Source organism: Falco punctatus, assembly GCF_963210335.1.
Source record: "Falco punctatus genome assembly, chromosome: 9".
Taxonomy (NCBI): domain Eukaryota; kingdom Metazoa; phylum Chordata; class Aves; order Falconiformes; family Falconidae; genus Falco; species Falco punctatus.
Window position 1 is genome coordinate 54,782,446 of NC_137589.1, and position 22,220 is coordinate 54,804,665.

At 40.8% G+C, this 22,220-nt stretch overlaps 1 protein-coding gene across 1 annotated transcript in view; it reads right to left on the reverse strand.

The window, feature by feature from the left end:
- Positions 1 to 22,220, reverse strand: part of LOC308069520 (heat shock factor protein 5-like) — a 30,367-nt gene that overhangs the window by 2,987 nt on the left and 5,160 nt on the right. The window contains exons 3-5 of the mRNA XM_080401910.1: positions 20,720 to 20,817; positions 7,485 to 7,997; positions 2,632 to 2,791 (exon numbers count right to left, since the gene is read on the reverse strand). Coding sequence (XP_080258036.1) covers positions 2,632 to 2,791; positions 7,485 to 7,997; positions 20,720 to 20,817 — 771 coding nt within the window. The remainder of the gene's footprint in view (positions 1 to 2,631; positions 2,792 to 7,484; positions 7,998 to 20,719; positions 20,818 to 22,220) is intronic.

The window sequence follows — 22,220 nt, forward strand, 5'->3', positions numbered from 1 at the left end:
GTTCCTCTCAATCCTTTGTGAAGTCCAAAAGGACTCCTGTTGCAAGTGTGTATGCTGCCAACAAAAGCGGACAGATTTATTTCAAAACTCCCATTTTAACAGACGAGCTCAGCTAGAAAGTAGTGGGAAAAGCAGATGCATCATCAGCACCTTCAAATCTATGTCCTAAGAGCGAGCTTGGGGCTGAAAAAAAGCAGTCCCTGAAAGGTGAACCATTCCTTGCACCTCTGTGTGATAAACATGGCAGGAGCTAGAGCACCATACCCATCGCTTCTCAAGAAAAAGAGTGGGAAGGGAACAGACGACACAGCCCGTAATCATTTGCAATGATGTATTTTAGCGCCGAGTTAAGTTCTGCACCCTTTGTAGCAGACTCTGGCTCCCGGGAGGACTCAGAAGTAGTTGAAGAGGAGGGTTCTTCACCCGCTGTGTAGTTAATCTGCATTAATGACATTAACTTACAAAAACCACAGTGGATGCTAAATGTTTGCACAGCTTCAAAAAGGGACTCTAAAAATCAACTGAAGGTTACTGAGGCCTTTTCTGCTTAATGGTACAGAAATGCCGAAGACACTGTTGGAGACAGGACAATGAACTAGAGACACCTTTCGTCTAGATTCTGCTCGGCAGAACGGTCTTAAAACTGGTAAACTAGAATTTAGCTGAGAAGGCTGGTTAAATACATTGGTTTTCCATTTGAAGGAAGCAGATAACCCATCTCAGTGATTTATGGTGCTGCAGAGATGGGTTGGCAGCTATGGAGGGAAACCCTGGGGACGGTGTTTTAGTGAAAAGACGCTTGTCTTTTCTTGCTACAGAACAGCTGTGAAATGCAAAGAAGTCCAGTCCAGCTCTTTGGAGGGAAGCAATGCCTTCTCCACAAAGGCGGGGGTTTGATTCTTGGTGCGTTTTTACAGATTAACACCTTGGGTTGGGCTCAGAGCTGCTCCCAGTCACTGAAATGTACCACATTATATTGGCTCTCGCTGTGTGGTATCTAGAACTTGGTGTCACCGCGTAACAAAGAAAAGTGATGTTAAAGAAAAGTGACATTAACATAGAAAAAAACAGCCTACTGAAATAGATGGAAGAAGAGCCTTTTTCACAGCAGGGTGTATGTATCAAAGTGCAGGCTCAGAAAACTTGCAAAGGAGTGCCCAAAGGAAAACAGGAAAACAGAGAGGACTCCATCACACTCAGAGGGCAAGTTGCTAAGAAACACCTGGAAATCATCGTGATGCATTTTAGCACAGAGAGATTAAAAAAGAAGTTGTTTCCAAAGTCTCACAGAGGACAGGAGGTGCTGACAGACAAAGGTGTAGTCAGAGCAGCAGAAGTCAGCTTGCACTTGAGCCTGCCTGCTTCAGGCTTACAGCTGACATGCAGCCGACAGGCTATGCCAGCTTGGAGGCTTCTATCACGCACCCAACTGACTTTGGGCTAGCTTGAGCCTGATCACGTTTGGCTCAGCTGTGCTGTCTATCTCTACCCTTAACACGCACACCAAGCCTCAAAGGTACAACCGTGGAGATGCAGGCCTGGATGACCGTCACATTTCCCAGAGAGCAGACTATGCCAATTGTTGCTAATTAGCGTTAGCATAACAGTGTTTCATCCCTGTGGAACAATCCCATGGGAATGCTTTCCAACATGTTCCTGTACATAACTTTACAACTGGCACGTTAAGCAGATGTTTTGCTTCAGATATGAAAGCTGAGAAGTTTGCTAGTTATCTGTGATACCAGGAAGTAATTGAACAAGAACTCTCAATTATGTGTTTTAAACAAAAGCTTGTCTTTTTTCAAGGTGGCATCCCACCTTTTTTCTCAGCTTCCTGACAGAAAGACTTTATTCCTTACTTAAATGTTTGAAACTGATGGGCGTTATGAGCTGAACTACTAACTAGCATCATGATCTGGAATCTAGAAACTACCCTTTGAAGTGAGCAACAGCTCTTCAAACTCTACCATCGGCTCTTTGATGAACAGCTGTGAGGGAAACAGCCTCTTAGAGACTTGCAAGCTGAACCAAATTCCCCTCTAGAATGGATCCCAAGTACTTTTTGTGTCCTCTTATGTCTCTCTAATCTGTGGACATTTAGGTTTTCCCTTTAGTTACTAGATTTGTGAAGTTTTTAGCCTCAGATACTCTGCGGCTTGTTTTTCTCATGTGCTTCAGGACACTACCAGACTGGTACAATGTATTCAGTGATCAGAGACAAAGAGTTCAGACTTCTACACTAGCTTCATCAGTTCGGTGGTTTTTGCCCCTGGAACTTCCATAGTTACCTCATTACTCAGTGTTTCCTTCACAGCACTGTCGCCCTCCAGCCAACACATCTATGGACTTAATCTCAATATTGTGACATCCAGGTTTCTGGCACAACTCCCAGAACTTCAAGTTTTATTTACTTACATAATTTATACCCTTGCCCACATCATAAGTGTCTCTATTGAAGTGTGTTGGTAAGTACACTAAGAGGTTGTACAAGTTTAGTATTTTAACTGAAGGAACAATGAGGTACTTACACGGCAGACAACAAGTAAATTCTTCTACTCTCCCCTTTCTGTAATAGTTAGTTTCAGAGCAGCTGTCACCGTAATCTCTGAGAAAACGTAGAATCTTTCTTACCGAGAGAGTTGCCTGTGTCTGAACTGCGTCTTTTCCGGGAGAAAGATTTTACAGATGAATCTGTCTGTTCTACAGATTCGTTCACAGGCTCAGCTCCTGAAGTGAATTGTCTCTCTTCTGTCTCCGATGTCCTGGATTCACTTTTAACACTAGTATTCTCCTTAAAAAAACACAACACAACAACAAAAGAAATAAAACCAAAGATCACTCAATGTTATCTTATAATAAAACTAATATAAAACCAATAAAACAAAATAAAAGCTATTCTTCTCCACTCCAAAAGGGCATCTAACAGGTGGTGAACACTGCCTAGACAGTTGACATAGTAAGTGTTTTTAACTCAGAATTAAGGTTGCTAAATTGAAACAACCTCTTACAAAACATCTTATTAAGCAAAATATGAGATCAGAAAACCAGAATACACAAAGTTAGGGTACATGTCCCCACAGTCTGAACTTTTCCCTCAGTTATTAAACTAGCTACAAGAAATACAGGTGCACTCATTCTTACCAGCACGTGTAATAATAATGACAGATCTAGCTCAAACAACTTGACAGAGCTGTGTGATGCAGAACCACATGTGAACCACACATTTCTGGTTGGGAATCTCACCCCACCCCATCCAGTCGTTAAGACATTAAGTTATAATGTGTTGCTTGCTTTTTAGAGCCCTCTGCTGCTGCTCTACATGTATTTTGCAGGGAACCATTTGGCAAACCGGTACATTTCCATGATCATGTGGCAAAAACCTGTAGCTTAAAAAAAAAAAAAAAAAAAAAAAAAAAAGGCCCGAACAACCAAGTTCTGTTTCATTTTCACTGAGGCAGTACAGGCCCAAAGTTAAGCACCTGGAATCTACCTTTAGACAGAAAAATTTTCACAGTATCACCTGTTCTAGAATAGCCATCTCTTCTGCAAATATCTCATCCATCAATAACCTAAAGATGAATGACTGCTCAGAGCCTGCAATGCTTCCTTCTATTAAGGGGAAAAAAAGCTTTTGAAAACCATTATGTGTGAGTTTACAGAAGACAAGAGGTCACACTTGGTAATAAGATAGTCTTTCCAAAAATCACGCTCACCACCTTGAGTCTGTCATTACTCAATGTTGAGTATATAACAGCCTATGTGTATACGTATCAATAGAAACACACATACATTGCTTGACAAAGTTGTATAATAACATTCAAAAAGGCCTGTGCAAATACAGTAATGGAGTACTCCAGGGAGAACTAGTTCCCTCCCACACACCTCCTGCACTTGCTGGATACCCATTTGACTCTTTTTTTCCTCTTTGAAATGTGCTGTCTGGATGTATTGCTTTAGTACTGTTAACAAGGCCACGTGAAAAACACGTGGCTAGCAGTGCCTTTTGTCTGATGTCTGAACCACAACCCCTTCCCAGGCACAAAAACAAAGAAGGAAGGCAGGCTGTAGGTCACTACCTTCACCAGCTAGAATCCAAGTCTCATGAGTGATGATGACTTCTCTATTCCTGGCGACATTTACATAATAGCAAGTTCTAGAAAAATTAGTGAGCAGCCTTCATCAAGTAGTGAGAGAAAGGAAGATTTCTCAGGTAAGCATTCTAAACTGGATATTCCACCGGACAACTGCTCTAGAAACAATTCTGCAAACTTCATTATTTAAAAAGAAGAGAATAATGAAAAGCAATACCAGGCAGGGGATATAGAAACCAAATTGTGGTGTCTGATAAAGAAAAAACAAATAACATGCATATTGGGATCACCATTATTAAGACACTGTTACTAGCCTACGTGGTGAAAGTAGTCTAGACACTCTAACTAGCAGTTCTGCAAAGGACTTGGGGATGCTGCAGTGCCCAGTAAGGCTAACGACACCTTGGGCTACACTGGGACGAGCGTGGCCAGCAAACTGAGGAAATGTCATTCCTCCTCACTGGTGAACCTGTACTTCCAATGCTGTGTCCAATTTTAACCCTCACAGCTGCGTGTGTGGAAACTGAAGAGCAGTCATACTGCACAGCACCCCTTTCAGATTTCTTTTTATCACTGTGTTTATAGAATCTTACACACCAACTCTTCAGTAATCTAATGTAATAGGTAATAATACCATTTTCATCCTAACAGCATCAGCCTAGCCCACACAAGTCTGGTTCCCAAGCTATCCCTTTTTTTTATTGTTTGGTCTTTTAAGCGAGCATGTTTCTGACCATGGATTCACCGCACCTGTGGACAGACCCTCCGCTCAGGTCTAATACTTCTGCAACTTCAGAGTCCGAAGCATTGTTTGGCAGAGAATCAAGCAAAGCTACCAAAGCTGACAGACGTGAAAGTTTTGCCTTTTCACTTCAGTTACTGAAAAACGCCAAAACTGCTGCATCTCACTACTTACACGACTTACGAGACACTGACTGGACTATACCTATACCCAGCTGGAACCATGATGGGAAGCTGAGGCACTAAAATTAGCAACTCGCATGAATGGGGTTTGCTGGATTAACCTTCCCCAAAGAAAGCAAGCGTTTCAGCCTTCACATAGGTATGCTGCCAAGGAGACTGAACGAAATCGGAGGCAAATTCCTCTTGATCAAGCATTACAGAAATGTTCTATTTCCACTTTAACAAGAAAATAAAACATTTCTTAGGAGTAGGAGTGGAATAAGAGATGCCCATTGAAGGCCAAAGCCTCTAGAAGTCTAGGACAGAAATTCACTGAGGCTAAGAGGACAACGCTGGATCTGAACTGTTGAATGTACTAACTCTTTTCATGTAAAGAGCTGCTCTTTAATTTGCTGTCTTTTAGGAAATCGGGAAAGCAGAATAAAGCAGGTTTCTACTAAACTGTTACTTCTATGAGGAAGACAGTTCAAGGCTCAGTGCTGGTCACAAGAGTAATTAAATGCTGGGAAATACTGTGAACGGAACAGAAAACAGAACAGTACCAGCTTGGTCAAAAGGTCCCGTATGCTAAAACCGACAGTTTCAAGGGCTGACTTCAGTCCACAGAGCAGAAACCAGAGATGAAGTACATGGTATCATCGCAAGTCTTTGGGCTGAAAGTAGCTGGAATGTGTAAGCAGGAATGCCCTGCTCTGTTTGCGCTCCTTGTTCTTGCTCTTCCCTACACATCAGGTTACAGCTGTTGTTTTGAGACTTGACGCTGGGCAAGACAAACCTTTGATCTGACCCAGCAGAGCTGTTCTGATGCTCTTGTATGAACGGTGGAGGAATTTGCTCCCCCTCTGCTTGTATAGAGAGGAATAGAGCGGTCTTCTGTGCACGTCCACTATTCTGTCATAAGCTTGCTCTAAAACACATGGTACCAACAGGCACTGAAAGCCTGAGTGCTTCCAGATTCAGGGATGAGGAAGAAAACTGTGCTGGAGCCTGATGTGAGGAGTACAGGCACAGAAGCCTCCTCTGGAGAGTTCTGCACCTGCCATGACCCCAGGCTCTGGACAAGCAGGGTGTTAAGTTAACCTTCCCTCTCCCGAGTTTGGGAGGAGGAGACTAGTTGAAGAGTAGTTCTATCAGAAACAGGGAATCTGTCAAACAAAACGCTGAACATTCCCTGAATTGCTTTTCAATTGCTCAAAAAATGAGGCCAGTTATTTAACCAGGATTCTCACAAATATACAAAACCTCCCTCCCAAACAACTACGTGGTTCGTGTGCTTAATTCCCCCGGTTCTTGACAAGGAAGTTTGGGTCACGGACTCCAAAGGCCTTCAACAAGGGACAACCTATCATTCTAAAAATGCAGTTCAAAAATTCTCAAAACTGACAACATTTAAAGTGCGGTCAACACTTAATATAATGAGTAGGCACCAATTAAGGAGTACTGCCAACTCTATGCACTAGCACAGGGATGTGCTCTTCCCTACACGGTACTGAGCAGAACAGTCTAGTCTAGGCTTGAGCTATGCAGAGGCTTGATCAGAATACACATCCCTTTCTAGAAAGATACCCAAGAGGAAGAGGACTAATCTTTATAACGCTGAAAGCAACAATGGGAGGTTTGCGCCAGCTGATGATTCCCAATCTAGAAACTTCAGTGAAGGCGTCAAGCTACCGACAGAACAATAAAACAGTAGCTTCAATGCACACACAAAAATGAGATTGAGTGCCTACATGCAAGGTAGGTCTCATGCAGCAGAAACAGATGCAGTCAATCTCCTGAGCTTACCTTGTTTTCAAAACAAACAAACAAAAAAAAAAGCAGAGCACGCATTTGCTGCCTTAACAGAGTAACATCTAGAATGCCCCTCACCCCTCATGAGACTTACAATTTTACATACCGGGAAGACCAGGTACAGGTAGACTGAAGTACAATTACAACTTGTTGTACACCACAAAGTATAAACCAATGAAGATGCTTTATACCAGTCAAATGTCAATAAACTATACTTTCCACAGAAAACAGAACTTAACAACTATTTATCAGAAACAATCTAACCGTTTATCTAAATTTAAGCAAAAATCTGCCTCCAGCGGCAATTCTCAAAATACTCTTCTTTGTTGGAGATTAAAGATGGTATGTTACAACTTAAAAAAGCATCCACTTCATCACCACGAATACACCTGCACTACGCATGTTTCCCATGCAAATGAGCACCCTAACTCGGCCAACAGGCTGACACATGTCATGCTCGTTAACATGGGAAACATGGGATACTTTTTCATTCCGTCTTCTTTTTTATACCTTGCTTTACCAAGCAAACCCTTCACTGTCCATTAAAAGCTTAATTAAAGAAGCCTTCAGTTCTTAAGCAGGCAAGAATATTGAAAAGCTATCAGTCCAGACCCTAGCATTACTATCAAATATAGTTACCTCAAGAAAGATGTTGGTTTACCTCTCCTTACCCCTTACCTGCTCTGGACTGAACAATTCTTCCTCAAAAAACATGAGGGAGAACTCAGCTGGGCGGTGATCTGGTTCTTTGCTCCATTTTTCATCTGCTTCCTGTGTGGTCAGAAGTTCTTGTAGTATTTTAGCAGCAGTTTCTATAGACAGAGTGGTATCAGCAGCACAAAGAATGTCAGAAGGCTGTAATGGAGACAAATCCAGTGCTCCACCTGCTTCCACCAGAAATGATGTGTCTGAAGTTACAGGAGTGAGACGTTCCAGCTGGCTTTCCTCAGTTGAAGAAGGTGTGTAACTATTAACAGGCAGTGCCTGATTTCCATTAAACTCCAGGATCGAATACTGGCTCTCTACAGGTGCCACTTCCACCTTTTCAGCTTTGCATGATGAACGCACCTCAGCGGCAACCTGAAACGTGGCTTCAAGACTGACTTCTGCCTTCCTGTTTTCTTCAGATATATTACATAGCCAGTCAGACGGCATCAGTTCAGCTTCGTAAGATGACTGCATTGGAGGATTCTGGAAAAAACAAAATGCAGTGAGCTTTTGTATCAAAAAATTACCGTGACAGGATGTGTATTGATTCTGTTTATCCATTTATCCAAAAGCTTGAAAGATTGTCCGTTATTCTCAGTTAAAATAGCAAGTTTAACCAGAAGAAAAAAGAAAAAAGCTACTGCTTTGTCTTGGTTTTCATTAACCACCTTACTCTTGGCACGTTTCCTTTCTTCTATTCATGGTCTATCCTGGAGAGAAGGTTACTTACTAGGAGCTGGTGTATGCCTGCAGATGCATTGTCTGCACACCCTTTGCACTGCAGGTGTTAAATATACCCAAGCATTCAAATCAGAGACTTCTGGTCTTAGTAGGACCTGTGGGGGTACACTAGAACCACCCTCTTCACGTGCCACATACGTAATAGAAAATGAGAGAGAAAATCCACCTGCCTTCAGTTCCTTCTAAAACTCAAGCATTCCTGTTGCTGTTATATAAAAAAATCAGTATAAACTGCAACATTTTTAAGCAAAAGAAAAAGGTCCATATGCTGTAAATGTGCATATGGACAACACAACTTGAGGAGCTCACCGCTTCTTAACCAGTAATACCATTTTCCTCCTCAAGTGATTGTCCATAGGCACATCTACACAAGGGGTGCCCCCCAGGGATGCCCCAGTCCCAGGATGAGTGGGAGTTCAAATACCGGTGAAAGCAAATACTGCAAAACTGCCCTGCCTGTCACAGCCTCACATCTGGACTCTCCGGTCATGACAGTGTCCCACAGAGGCACAACTCAAAGTCTGCATCGATCTGCATAAAAACCCGACAGAATTTCAGGTCAGAAACACTCCTTGTAGAACCTACAGAGACTCTGCCTTTGCCATCACAGATCAGGCCTGAACACTACTAAAATTTTTCACTGTAATGACATCACAGGATGACAGGACACAATCAGCAATCCAGTGATGATTTTTTTAGTAGCATTCATATATATCAAGTAACCTTTAAAACAGAATGAAGACAATGAAAGAGTTTTTCCAAAGCAGCAAGTCCTACCCAAGTGAAATGATAGATGACATTTTAACAGCCAGTGTCTGTACTGCTACTTCTTCTGGAGGTGACTCAGTCAAAGGACACTAGAAGGGTCATTTCTTCTGACAAATACAAGTCATACAATGATGTTGAACAGAAACTCAGGTCTATTTAAAATACAGCCTTCTTTTGGAAGGGATCCAGTATGAAGGAGTAGTCCTTAGTGCTTGACTATCCTTAGACCTTTTAGCTGAGGTCATGGTTCATGAAAAGCTACTTCCAGAGACGAGTAAATTAGAGAACAAGAAGCTACAGGATCACCTACTAGGAAAGCTGTATCAGATCAAATGCCAGTGAAGGACTTGGTCTCTCCCTGATGGAGATACCACAAAGAGATGAGATCCTGTCTCCTGGGTGTGTGAAGGCAAGTCCTAGTGTGGATTCGTGTAGATGTGCCAGTTTGCAGATAGCCACAAACTGTGGAGGGTGGGGGGAAACGGAGGGGGAAATAAAACCTGGAATTTGAGAAATTTAGGTTGTTAAGCAAAATCTTTTCATTAAAGGCTAAGCCACCTTTATGTTTTTATGAGATAGGTTCAAACATTATTCCTCTCATTTGATTTTTTTTTCAGTTCTATTTTTTTAAAATGTTAATAAGGTGTTTCATTTCCTGTTGCTTTGCTTGTTTAGTGTCATAAGTAGTCAGGATTCTAAGTAAGATCTGGGTTACCGAACCGTCCAGGAATAAGATCATCCCTGCCAAAAACCAATGAACCAACCCACCCATACTGAATCTTTTTCTGCCTCTTCTTAGGGGACCTCAGCTTGAAGCTGTTACAGCACATATTGTCCTCTTGGATGCACTACAGGATCTCGTGTGTATTTCCAACAGGAGAAAGGGGCCACGCAAAGGTACAATTTAAATCCTTTTAGTTCACCTGGAGAAGGATGGGGGGAGGCAGCAACAAAACAAGGAAAACCGATAAAAGATTGAGAAGTCAGGGCCTGAAAGACTAATAGCTTGCTGGTCATTCAAGCTCAAGAGGAAAAATGGTCTGACTTAGCAGAAGTGGTGAAAGAGAAGATGGGCATTTCACTTATAAGATTAGCGTAGCGTGTGCAGGAATTAAAGCACAACCACACCTTTTCAGGGACCGCTAGGACTACACAAATCTGGCTTGAGTGCTTGGGCAATCGGAATTAGTTCAGACTTGATTTCTTTTTGAAATAACATGGCTGATTATCATTCCTTATTACAAATAAAAGCAAACTACTTAGGACTGCTTTTAAGGTCAGAAAGTTCTTCTTTTTTCTTGCATGTTTATTTCTTCCCGTTACCTCTCGCTTCAGTTCCACAAGGAAATACCGACAGCTTAATAACCATGGTAATAGCAATAATCAAACAGCAGGGCTGCCATTAAAAAAAAAAACAAAACGAGGTGGGGGCAGGAAAAAAAAAATGAAAAAAATCGCTGAAATCCAATATGTAGCCTCGGTTCACATCTATGATAAAGCAGCGGGGAAGTATTGAGCTAATGGTTGTGAGCTGCCAGCACTGCTGTTGCAGAAGATAGCAGGAGGTCTCTCAAAAGACTCATTCCTACCGAAGGATACTGATTCATCACACTAATCCAAACCCCACTTAAGAGAACTCAAATGAAAAATGGGTAAGAAGTTGTACCTGAGCTCCCTGTTTTGTAACCAACCGTGATGAGAGTGTTATCGATTTGTTAATAAGTTAAGATTGATTGATTATATTAGATTGATTAATTGATTTTATAAAATCATTTAATAAATTAAAATATAGAAGAATAAGAAAAATTTTTATAGGAAACTTATAGTTGCACAGTAAAAGCTGCTATGAGATCTTTAGTACGTCTTGTACCAAGGCTAGAAGGGGGGCCTGGAACTATTGTGAAAACTCAGGTAATAACTCTAGGGTTGAAAGGTTCCTTTGTACTTAACCAGTCTTCTGTATGCAGAGGTGTATTGAAATGTCAGAGTATGAGATGAATGGGAACTGGGGAGAGTCGACTGGAACAGCTTGTAGGTGCCTGCCAAGAAACTGTGAACTTTTACCGGAAGGTAATTCCGGCAGGGGAGATCGCGACCACCGACTCATATACCACCTACCCAAATCGTACCCCAGACCCATTTCTAGACCTTTCTAAGCTTTACTGCGCAGAATCGGATATAGGAGGAGAGGATGTAAATGATTTACGGGAAATGTTATGATTATGCATGAATAACTAATGAATATGTATGAATAAGTTCTATATATGGAATCTGAGTTTGGGACCTGGTGTGCGTTGATCGTGAGAGGACTCGCTCACGCACCCGGCCGTCAATAAAGAAGTGTCTGCTTATCTACATCACATTGGTGTCGATAAGTTCTTCATTCCGAGATTTCGGTAACAGTTTTGGCGACCCAGATGGGACCTCGCTGAAGGAGACCGGAGGAGTCGGGGACCTGATCGGTTCCAGCCGGCACCGAGGATTTCTCGGGGACACCCATCGATCCCCGATCCGTAAGGCTCTTCGCGACATTCCTTGGATTTTTTTTTGGGTAAGACACTTCTTCTTTTTAATTGTAGTAAGTAAGTGCACTAGAGGAAGTGGGCAGGAGTCCCACTATAATAAGTGTATGGGAAAGAGTGGGATGGAGTCCCACCAGTGGGTTGGAGTGCCACTGAGTAAGTCTGCCTGTCAGACGCAGTGAAAGACCTGCGCAGGGTAGGACTAGGAGTCTGCCCGTAAGACATAAGCGAAAGCTATTGCAGGGTTGGACAAAAGTGTAGACAAGAGAAACTATATGCTATAGTGTTCTCTAAGGTAGTGCCTCTAACAAGAAGTTAGAAGTTTTAGTGCTTTTTGTTGTTTTGTGAGTCTGTGTATTAAGAAGAAAATTAAGAGGTATAATATTGTGTTATATGTTTGTTTAAAGTAGCTGTGGGAAAGTGTGAGTGTGGCTGTAAGGGTGAGACGTATAATTGAGAACGAAAGCAAGTGTGGAGTGTGGATCCGCGGATCGGAGTGACAGAGTTGAATAATTGTGTATTGTACTGTGAGTAATTACACCATGGCAACTAAGTTAACTCGGTCGTTTAAAAGTAAAAGCATGGGTAATCTTGCTGTAAATGACAAAATCCCGAAAAATTCTTTCTTGGGATGTTTATTGGCACATTGGGGAAATTTACAGGATGATCTGCAAAAGAGCCAGGTGATTGAGTATTGTAATAATTTGAGTATTGTAATAATTGGTGACCTTTGTATATATTGGATGATCAGGAAAAGTGGCCCACGAATGGGACACTGAATTATAACACTATTCTGCAGTTAATGCTGTATTGTAAAAGAGAAGGGAAATGGAATAAAATGCCAAATGTGGATTTGTTTTTTTACTTAAGACAAAGAAAGGATTGGCAGGATGAATGTAAGCTAACTATTAGAGATAATTTGGTAATGGCTATAACTTCTGATAATAAGAAAGTGTAAAAAAAATGTTGTTTAAATTGTGAGGTTGGGAGTGGATACAGGAGCGACATTTTTTTTATTAAATACCTGTAAAGGAAAAACTGGAACAAAAACAGGCCATTCCTGCAACCCCTGGATTTGAAATTTGGAAATAAGATAATTACACATGAATTTTTGTGTGTACCAGAATGTCTGATACCCTTCTTAGGAAGAGACTTGTTATCCAAATTAAATGCACAGATTGTTTTTGACAAAGGAGAACTTTTCTTGAAAATACCTGAGTCAAAAACGGGAGAAATCCTGATGATACAAAAAAAGGTAAAGGAACAAGAAATTCCACCGGAGGTGGATTTGGCAGTGATCCCTACTGTATGGGAAACAAATATTCCTGGTAAATCGAAACTAGCAGAACCAGTTAAAATAGATTTGAAGGAAGGTGCAGGAACAGTGAGAATTAAACAATATCTAATCAAATCAGAAGTGAGACAGGAATTGAAGAAATTGATTGATAAATTTTTGGAGTATAAAATTTTGGAAGAATGTGAATCTGAGTATAATACTCCCATTTTACCAGCCAGAAAACCCTCGGGTGAATATAGGCTGGTACAAGACTTGAGAGCAGTATATCAAATAGTTAAGGATATTTATCCTGTAGTAGCAAACCCTTATACACTGTTAACAGCGTTAAGGGAGACTTATCAGTGGTTTACAGTGCTTGAATTAAAAGATGCTTTCTTTCGTATACCTTTGGAAAAGGAAAGCAGAAAACTGTTTGCTTTTGAATGGGAAAATCCTCAAATCAAAAGATGCAGCTGACATGGACTAGATTACCCCAAGGATTTAAAAACAGTCCAACTATTTTTGGAAATCATTTAGCTAAGGAATTTGAAATCCGGAAACAGGACAAACCAAGACCTGGGCATTTATTTTTACAATATGTGGATGATATATTGATTGCTACAGAAGAAAGATTTATTTGTATACAGGTGACTATTGACCTTTTGAATTTCCTGGGACTAAATGGGTATAAGGTATCCAGGAAGAAAGCCCAGATAGCCTGCCAGACTGTGATATATCTCGGCTTTGAGATTTCAAAAGGACAACGACAATTAGGAAAAGATCGCACAGAAGCTATTTGTGGTATACCTGAGCCGAGAAATATTCATGAACTCAGAGCGTTTTTGGGAATGACTCGGTGTTGTTGCCTTTGGATCATGAACTATGGGCTAATACCTAAACCGCTGTACGAGGCCCAGAAGAACTCTCTCTTTATATGGGGCCCACAACAACAAAAGGCTTTTGTAGAGTTGAAACGTGCCTTAATGTCTGCACCTGCCTTGGGACTGCCAGATCTAACCGAAGATTTCCAGCCGTTTGTACATGAAAGACAACACCTTGCACTGGGCGTGTTAACCCAGAGGATAGGAAGCTGGAAACGACCAGTCAGATATTTCTCTAAACAACTGGACACAGTGAGTAGAGGGTGGCCAAACTGCCTTCGAGCAGTGACAGCAACAGTGATGCTCATACAAGAAGCTCGGAAATTGACTTTGGGAAGAACAATAACAGTCTATGTCCCACACATGGTGATAACTGTTTTAGAACAGAAGGGGGGACATTGGCTGTCTCCCAGCTGAATGATGAAATACCAGGTGGTATTGACTGAACAAGAAGATGTGATTCTAAAGACAACTAACCTGGTAAATCCTGCAGTGTTTTTAAGTTCCATACAGGAAGAAGGACGACTGGAACATGATTGCTTGGCCACCATCAAGTACGTTTATTCCAGTCGTGAAGATCTGAAGGATGTGACATTGGAGCGACCAGACTGGGAATTGTATACTGATGGAAGCAGCTTTATGGAACAAGAAGTCCGATACGCCGGATATGCGGTAACAACAGAGACTACAGTTATAGAAGCAGGAGCATCGGCGAGTACCACATCAGCCCAAAAGGCAGAACTCATCGCTTTAATTCGAGCCTTAGAACTAAGCAAAGACAAGAGAGTAAATATCTGGACTGATTCAAAATATGCCTTTGGGGTAGTGCATGTCCATGGAGCTTTGTGGAAAGAGAGGGGGTTATTGTCCTCTCAGGGATCAAACATTAAACATCAAACAGAAATTTTACGATTATTGCAAGCAGTTCAAAAGCCAGATCAAGTAGCAATCATGCACTGTAAGGCACACCAGATTGGGAATACAAAAATAATAGCTGGGAATAATTTAGCTGATAGAACAGAAAAAAAGAAAAAAAAAAAGAAAAAAAGGTAGCAAAGAAACAAGCATTGCAAATGGCAATAATTCCTTCTAAAACAGTAACCCTTCCTAGGGAAAAACTGAGATATTCAGAGGAAGATGACAAATTGGGTCAGTTATTAAGTGCTAAGAAAAACTTAGCTGGATGGTGGATAACTCCTAATGGACAAGTAGTAATTCCACCTCTTGGGATGAGAGAGATAATTCAAACAAGACATCAAGAATGTCACTGGGGAGCAGAAGCCTTAGTAACATCTTTACGAAAACAAATAATATCAGTTAAGATGTTGGGAATAGCTAAAATGGTAACTCAAAGTGTGAAGTATGTTTGAAAAATAATCCAGTGATTAAGAAAAAGGTTCAAATGGGTAGACTGAAATCTGGTACAGAACCTGGAGATTATTGGCAAGTAGATTTTTCAGAGCTACCTAGACAAAATGGGTACCGGTACATCCTGGTAGGGGTTGATACTTTTACAGGATGGCCAGAAGCCCTTCCCTGTCGCACCACACAAGCAAAAAGAGGTGAAGTGGTTATTACAAGAAATAATTCCGAGATTTGGAGTTCCTATTGGAATTTCCTCTGACAGAGGTCCACACTTTGTTGCTGAAGTAGTCCAAAGTGTTAGCAAAGCATTGGGTATTAATTGGGATTTGCATGCGTCTTGGAGACCACAATTTAGTGGAAAAGTGGAGAGGATGAATCAAACTTTGAAACGACAAATAAGTAAAATTTGTCAAGAAACCAGTCTAAAGTGGCCTCAGGCACTTCCATTGGCATTATTATGAATCAGGGTACAGCCAAAGAGTGGAACCTCAGTCAGTCCTTACGAATTATTATATGGAAAACCATATGAGTCTGTAGAACCAAATCTAAACATACATGTAAAAGGAAAACAAGATGTGTATAACTATTTGTTTTTTTTCCAAGGAAAACTTTGGCTGTGATTTGAAGTGTAGTAATTTGAAATATACCTTTATCCCTGGAAAATTCAGTGCATGATTTCCAACTAGGAGACTATGTCTATGTGAAGACTCGGACCTCTGAACCATTGCAGGAGCACTGGAGAGGACCTTTCCAGATACTGCTAACCACTTTTACAGCTATCAAAATTGCAGAATCCGATGCTTGGATACATTATACTTGAGTGAAGAAAGCACCGTGAAGAAAGCATCTACTCCGTGGAAGATTGCTAATCGTGACCCAGAGACTTAAAAATTGACTTTGAAACATGTCTAATTTTTTTATCAGGTTATGATTGGTTTTTGGATTTTCTTTTGGTTGGTAATGTTGGTGGGATCATGGGCTGGCTTGGTGGACAGGAACAAAAGACAAATAGAAACAGAACAAGTGATTGAAATTCCCAAACAAATGGCTGAGGAAAATTTGTTGGTAGGATTGACTAAAGAATTTGCCAATTTACAAAATGTCACGCAGATCACTGCTTGTTTGCCAATACTGAGGGCAGTAGGTGAATCTATTCCATGGGGAATTTTAACTATGAATTTGACTAACCTGGAACATAAAAATGAAACCAATTATTGTGAACAGAGGCCAGTGACTCAATGGTATGAGCAAGTGAAAGTCACTAGAAAACAGTGGAAAACTCCAGGTAGTCTGGCGGATTGTGAAATATTGTTAAATCATGTTTTTACCAAAATAGGGAGATTTAAGACTGTGGGATGATGTTCTTATGATGAACAACTTAAAACCAATGTGAGCAGAAGTATCATGAAATGGAAGTGTAACAAAACTGGCCAAGGTACCCAATTAGTAGAACAATGGGACTCTATATGGTCTATGTCCATATTTTCCCATTTTCAGTATATAGCAAGAACTTTTTGGTGTTTTACCTGGGATGGAAAAGTTTTTTTTTTCAGTATTACCCTGGGTCAATGATAGGTCACCTTCATCAGGAGAGAAGGAAAATAAAGCAGTGCCATGGTGGAAATGTGAAAAAGTGTATGATTGCAGTAATGCAGACTTAGTAATCCAAAGAATTCCTCTGTAGGCCACTGTTTTAAAATATGGTTGTTTTTGTCGAGGTCTTAAGAACACTCTCAATTTAACCAGCACTTTTATAGTTAGGAAAGGAACTTCGTTTAGTTGTAGTAAAACTACTATTTGAAGTCCAGGACATTTAGTTTGGCCATTAAGTCATGGAACCTGGACCACACATTTACCATTAGATGGTAAGGTGAAACAAATTACCTTAGGCATGCCAACATTGTGTCCAATTTGAAAGAAATCACCATTTAAAGGATCCTTAGAGAATATAGAATCTAAACGAATAAAGAGATTTGAGATAAATGATGATATTTGGAATGAACCATTTATAGGAGTGAAAACTGGTTGGGCACTTGAATCACTTTTAAATCCTACAGCTTCATATAGAAACAGAGCATGGCTCTATCAGTTAGCTGATCAAGTGGAAAAATTAATAAACGTTAACAAAAAGGGGTTTAAGGTATTGAATATATAATTACAGGCAACCTCCAGAATGACTTTACAAATAGAATGGCACTAGATATGCTCCTACTTAAAGAACATGGAGTATGTGGATATCTCAAGGATAAACTGGACCACTGTTGTATCCACATTCCAAATGTCACTCAGGATGTGGAACATGATCTAGACCTATTGGGAAAAATTGAAAAAGAAACTGAAACAATTCAAAAGGATATGTCAGAAGATTGGCTTGGGAAAATTTTTAACAAACTGGGATGGAATTTGAGCTCTTGGATACAATCTATAATTAAAACTTTGTTTCTGTTACTAGTTGTCTTTTGATGAGCATGCTAGTATAAGCATGTCTGAAGAAATAGTTTACCAATAGAATTGCAGTGAATCGTATGATTATGAAGAGAAGTACCAACTATTTCACCAAGATATGATCCATCACCAAAATATGTTTAAACAAAAGATATATGAATAATGTGAAAGTATTGAAATAATGATTTTCAACACTTTCAAAGGGGGGAAATGTTATCGATTTGTTAATAAGTTAAGATTGATTGATTATATTAGATTGATTAATTGATTTTATAAAATCATTTAATAAATTAAAATATAGAAGAATAAGAAAAATTTTTATAGGAAACTTATAGTTGCACAGTAAAAGCTGCTATGAGATCTTTAGTACGTCTTGTACCAAGGCTAGAAGGGGGGCCTGGAACTATTGTGAAAACTCAGGTAATAACTCTAGGGTTGAAAGGTTCCTTTGTACTTAACCAGTCTTCTGTATGCAGAGGTGTATTGAAATGTCAGAGTATGAGATGAATGGGAACTGGGGAGAGTCGACTGGAACAGCTTGTAGGTGCCTGCCAAGAAACTGTGAACTTTTACCGGAAGGTAATTCCGGCAGGGGGAGATCGTGACCACCGACTCACATACCACCTACCCAAATCGTACCCTAGACCCATTTCTAGACCTTTCTAAGCTTTACTGCGCGGAATCGGATATAGGAGGAGAGGATGTAAATGATTTACGGGAAATGTTATGATTATGCATGAATAACTAATGAATATGTATGAATAAGTTCTATACATGGAATCTGAGTTTGGGACCTGGCGTGCGTTGATCGCGAGAGGACTCGCTCACGCACCCGGCCGTCAATAAAGAAGTGTCTGCTTATCTACATCACATTGGTGTCGATAAGTTCTTCATTCCGAGATTTCGGTAACAAGAGTGTAATACAAACCTCTGAAACCCCGATTTCAGAAACCTGGTGAGATACACCACCATCAGCCACCATGTCTGGGTATAACCACCTATGTCCCCTTGCCATTCCATGCAGTAATTCTCTGTAGCTTTTTCTGGAGAGCAAACTGCAGCCAACCAACCAGTTAGTTACGGGCCTGGTCTGCCCGTGTTCCAGTCAGGGTCACCTAACACTTTCAGCAGCTCAGGTGTGTACTGTACAAGCCCAGCAGCTGGCCTCCAAGACCCAGAAACTCCACCTGTCTTAAATCTCTCCTAAACTTAAAAGTGATGCTCTCTGCAAGACCCAGTAAGGAACAGCACAAGGTTTAGGCTTCCTTGTCCAAGAGTGCCCGCTTTTCCTTCTGAGACCACAAAGCACCGTCTGGATCCAACAGAAACGGGGCTGGTAACCAGCTTGCTGACTACTAGCGTGCCGATACGGTTCGCTGTCTTCGGGACTGGTCCAGCAGTTTCGTATAGGCTTTGCCACTCCTACCTAGCAGCACACAGCGGGACCAAACAGCCTAAAGCGCCCCGCAAACCACGCTTCAACAGCATCGCACTGAATTCCTGCAACTGGTGGAAGGTATTGAGTGGAACGATAGGAAATATACCACGCAATAGTTCTATTTTTTGTGAAGAACAATAAAAATGCTTAGTCAGCCAGGGCTGATGAATTTTAACACTTTTGAGGATTTGTGCAAGTGATTACTGATGGATGATCAATACACCAGCAGGGCAGGATGCTCAATACTGCAGCTTGCCACATCCCCCAGCAGAAGTCTGGGGAAGTATATGCCCCAGAACACACAAAAGGCAAACTGATTATTCCCCACAGCTCAGCAAGAACCGCAGGCAAACTGCTGTCTTCTGTACCACCTGCACAGCCTGTCACCACGTTCCAGGAGAAATGACCTATGCTACGCGAAGACTCAGAAATCTCAAGAAGTCCCGTTGATCCACGCGGTACGATAGCTGTGTTACCCTGCTCAGAGACAGCCGGTTACTGACCTGGTGGAACTGATACAGGGCACTGCTCACCTTTGGCCTTCTCACGCAGAGGATCGCCTTCCCGCAGTCTGCCCAGATGCTCGGCAGCTTTTTGCTGGGGGTTTCCAGGAAACAAAGCAACCACTAGCAAGTGGCCTAAAGCTCTTCTAACTCCACACACTGCCCATGGACTTGCTTCTCCAAACAACTGATTTTTACTAGACCCTTTGGACACTGTATATTATCCTTCAATCTAGCCACAACACCACCTTTGACAACTCCTTTGGAATGATTTACTATCCCATGGATCTCGGCCTTCCGAGATAAGCTATTTAATTGTGACTGCCCATCGCTCAGATGGATCCTCATGTCCTGGATGAAAAAAGCAGCTCACAATCAAAGTGAGAGGACAAAGATGCACTGTGCGAAAAACAAATACTACAATATCGACGGCATGACTGGCTGTTGGCTATTTATAGCCTTACACTAACGTGTTATCCTGGCCATAACCTGCCCATCTTGGATAAGCTTATTTTTTAAAAGAAGTCACGAATAAAAGAGAAAGGTTGATATTTGCAAGACAGGAAACTGGATGATCAAGCTTGGGTAGGTCAACCCTTTTTCAACACGCATAAGCATAACTTGCTTCGCTTGTCCTCTGTGAGGGGAAAAAAGTATATGCGTTATGCTGTAATAAAAAAGGAAGCTCTTGCATTTTTACTTCAGATCTTCTGATATCTGATAAGCCAGGCCCTCCAAATAAGGTGCAGTTTCCACTAGAATTACATAACGCATTTTACAGGAAGCACTGGAGTTATCTTTAATAAGAGATCTCCGAGGTGGGGCCCATTCCAAAAAGTCACCTTAGTTTTTCTCGTTCATCAAATCAAACTCAGGACTGCAGGAAACTATCTGAGACAAAGAAGTGGAGCTGCTTCTCAGTATTTTCATAATATTAAAGAATCTCTTTTTGTCCAGGCAAGAACATTCTTCAAATACAAATGCAGGCTCATTAACTAAAAGTGATTCTGGTGAAGTCAAGCAAAAAACCACTCCACTGATGAGGACACCCACTATGCTGCTACCCTGAAACCTAACCTGAATTACAAAACTACCCGTTTAACATTCAGTGGTTCTTTGAAATAGGTATTTGTAAACCACATCACTTTCACTTTATCAAGCAGATCCATTTTCAAATTTATATCCTTAATTTCACAAGTGTATAAACCTGCAGTTCATTCATACAGTCTCCTTCGCTTTCACCTCCTTTCAGTAGGCTACGCTCACCTGGACAAAGCTGTCGTGGGTGCACGCTGAAGCAGTAGGACCAGCACAGCCAGCCAGAGGATCTGTGTGGGCTGCTGCTGAACAACTCTGCGGCGTGGCTGCAAGAATTCAAACACAGCTATCAGACTGCCAGAACCTGTGTCTGGTGTGCAGAGCTCTATTGCTTACTTTGATTAAACATTTCAATAATCACACAGTAAACGAAATTCCAGAAATTTATTGTTACCTCCCAAGTCATTTTAAGACCAATTTCTTAATCTTAAAAATATTTAAGATATGTATAAATACATTAAAAATATATATTGTAAAATTGGTAACACACACACATACATACATGCAGAAACTTCATAATCAGAGTCTTTTGTGTCTTAGTATCACCTCTCTGATTTGGCTGCTTGAGTTTCTTGTCACAATACACCACAGAAAGCGTATTCACATAGCTGAGCCTAGGTGTTCATACACACTTGTAACCATGTGAATTTTAAGACTTACAAAGAAAATGAATTATCTTAACCAAGAGTGTATCATTCCGAAGAATATCATGACTACTCCTAAACTACCACTCACCAGAAAGGTCTTCTTATGTAAATGAACCCTACAGGCACAGATGCATTCAAAAGGCGCGACTGGACTTGCACTGTCAGGTGGCACCAATAACTAATATGTCTCACATGGTCTCCATGACTGATTTTTCATTATTAGACACTCTCGGATAATAAAGCTTCAACGCATTTCTTTGACGCGATTCTACTACTGTCAAAGGTTTTGCAGATAGTTGAAAGTAACCAGAACTAAATCCTTAAACTAATTATGGTCTAAGGCTAGTGGGGAAAAAAAAGACTTAGATGAGCATATTTTATGTTACTGACTTTTCAATAAGAATCATAATGAAAAACCAGGGAAATCTTTTGGTCACGGAAGTTAACAAACAAGTTTGAATACACACAAAAAGAAATCTTTTGACAAAGTTCTACTTTGATTCCATTTAATGGGACTTCAAAAGTGAAATGAATAGAGTCAAGAATAAGATTGAACATACATTCTTTAGTTCTCTCACTTACTAAATACGTATCTTAAGGTTAACTATCACTTTCCAAACAAACTAATCTTGCTGCTATGCTCTCATGATGAAGGAAACCAGACTTTTTCATGTGGACATTTGAAAAAACACACTTTCAGCATTCTGTATGTTATAATATATAGAAGAAAGGATAGCGGAGAGATTAAGAGATACACAGGCACAGAAGTAAAACCACTGAGACAGTCCTAGAGTGACAGTGAAAATTAAAAGATTGATCATACTCCAGTGAAATGTCACTTACACTCTCAGAAACGCTAATTAATTCACTGGAGGTTTCAAACGCCTCAGATTCCCTAAGTTTTTGTATTTTAGTTTTGATTACACCTTGCAAAATTTGGTATGTTTTCACTGCATTCTCACACCCACCTCCCACCCCAGAAGATTCTACCTGAGCAACATAGCCAAGTTGTCCTTTAAACT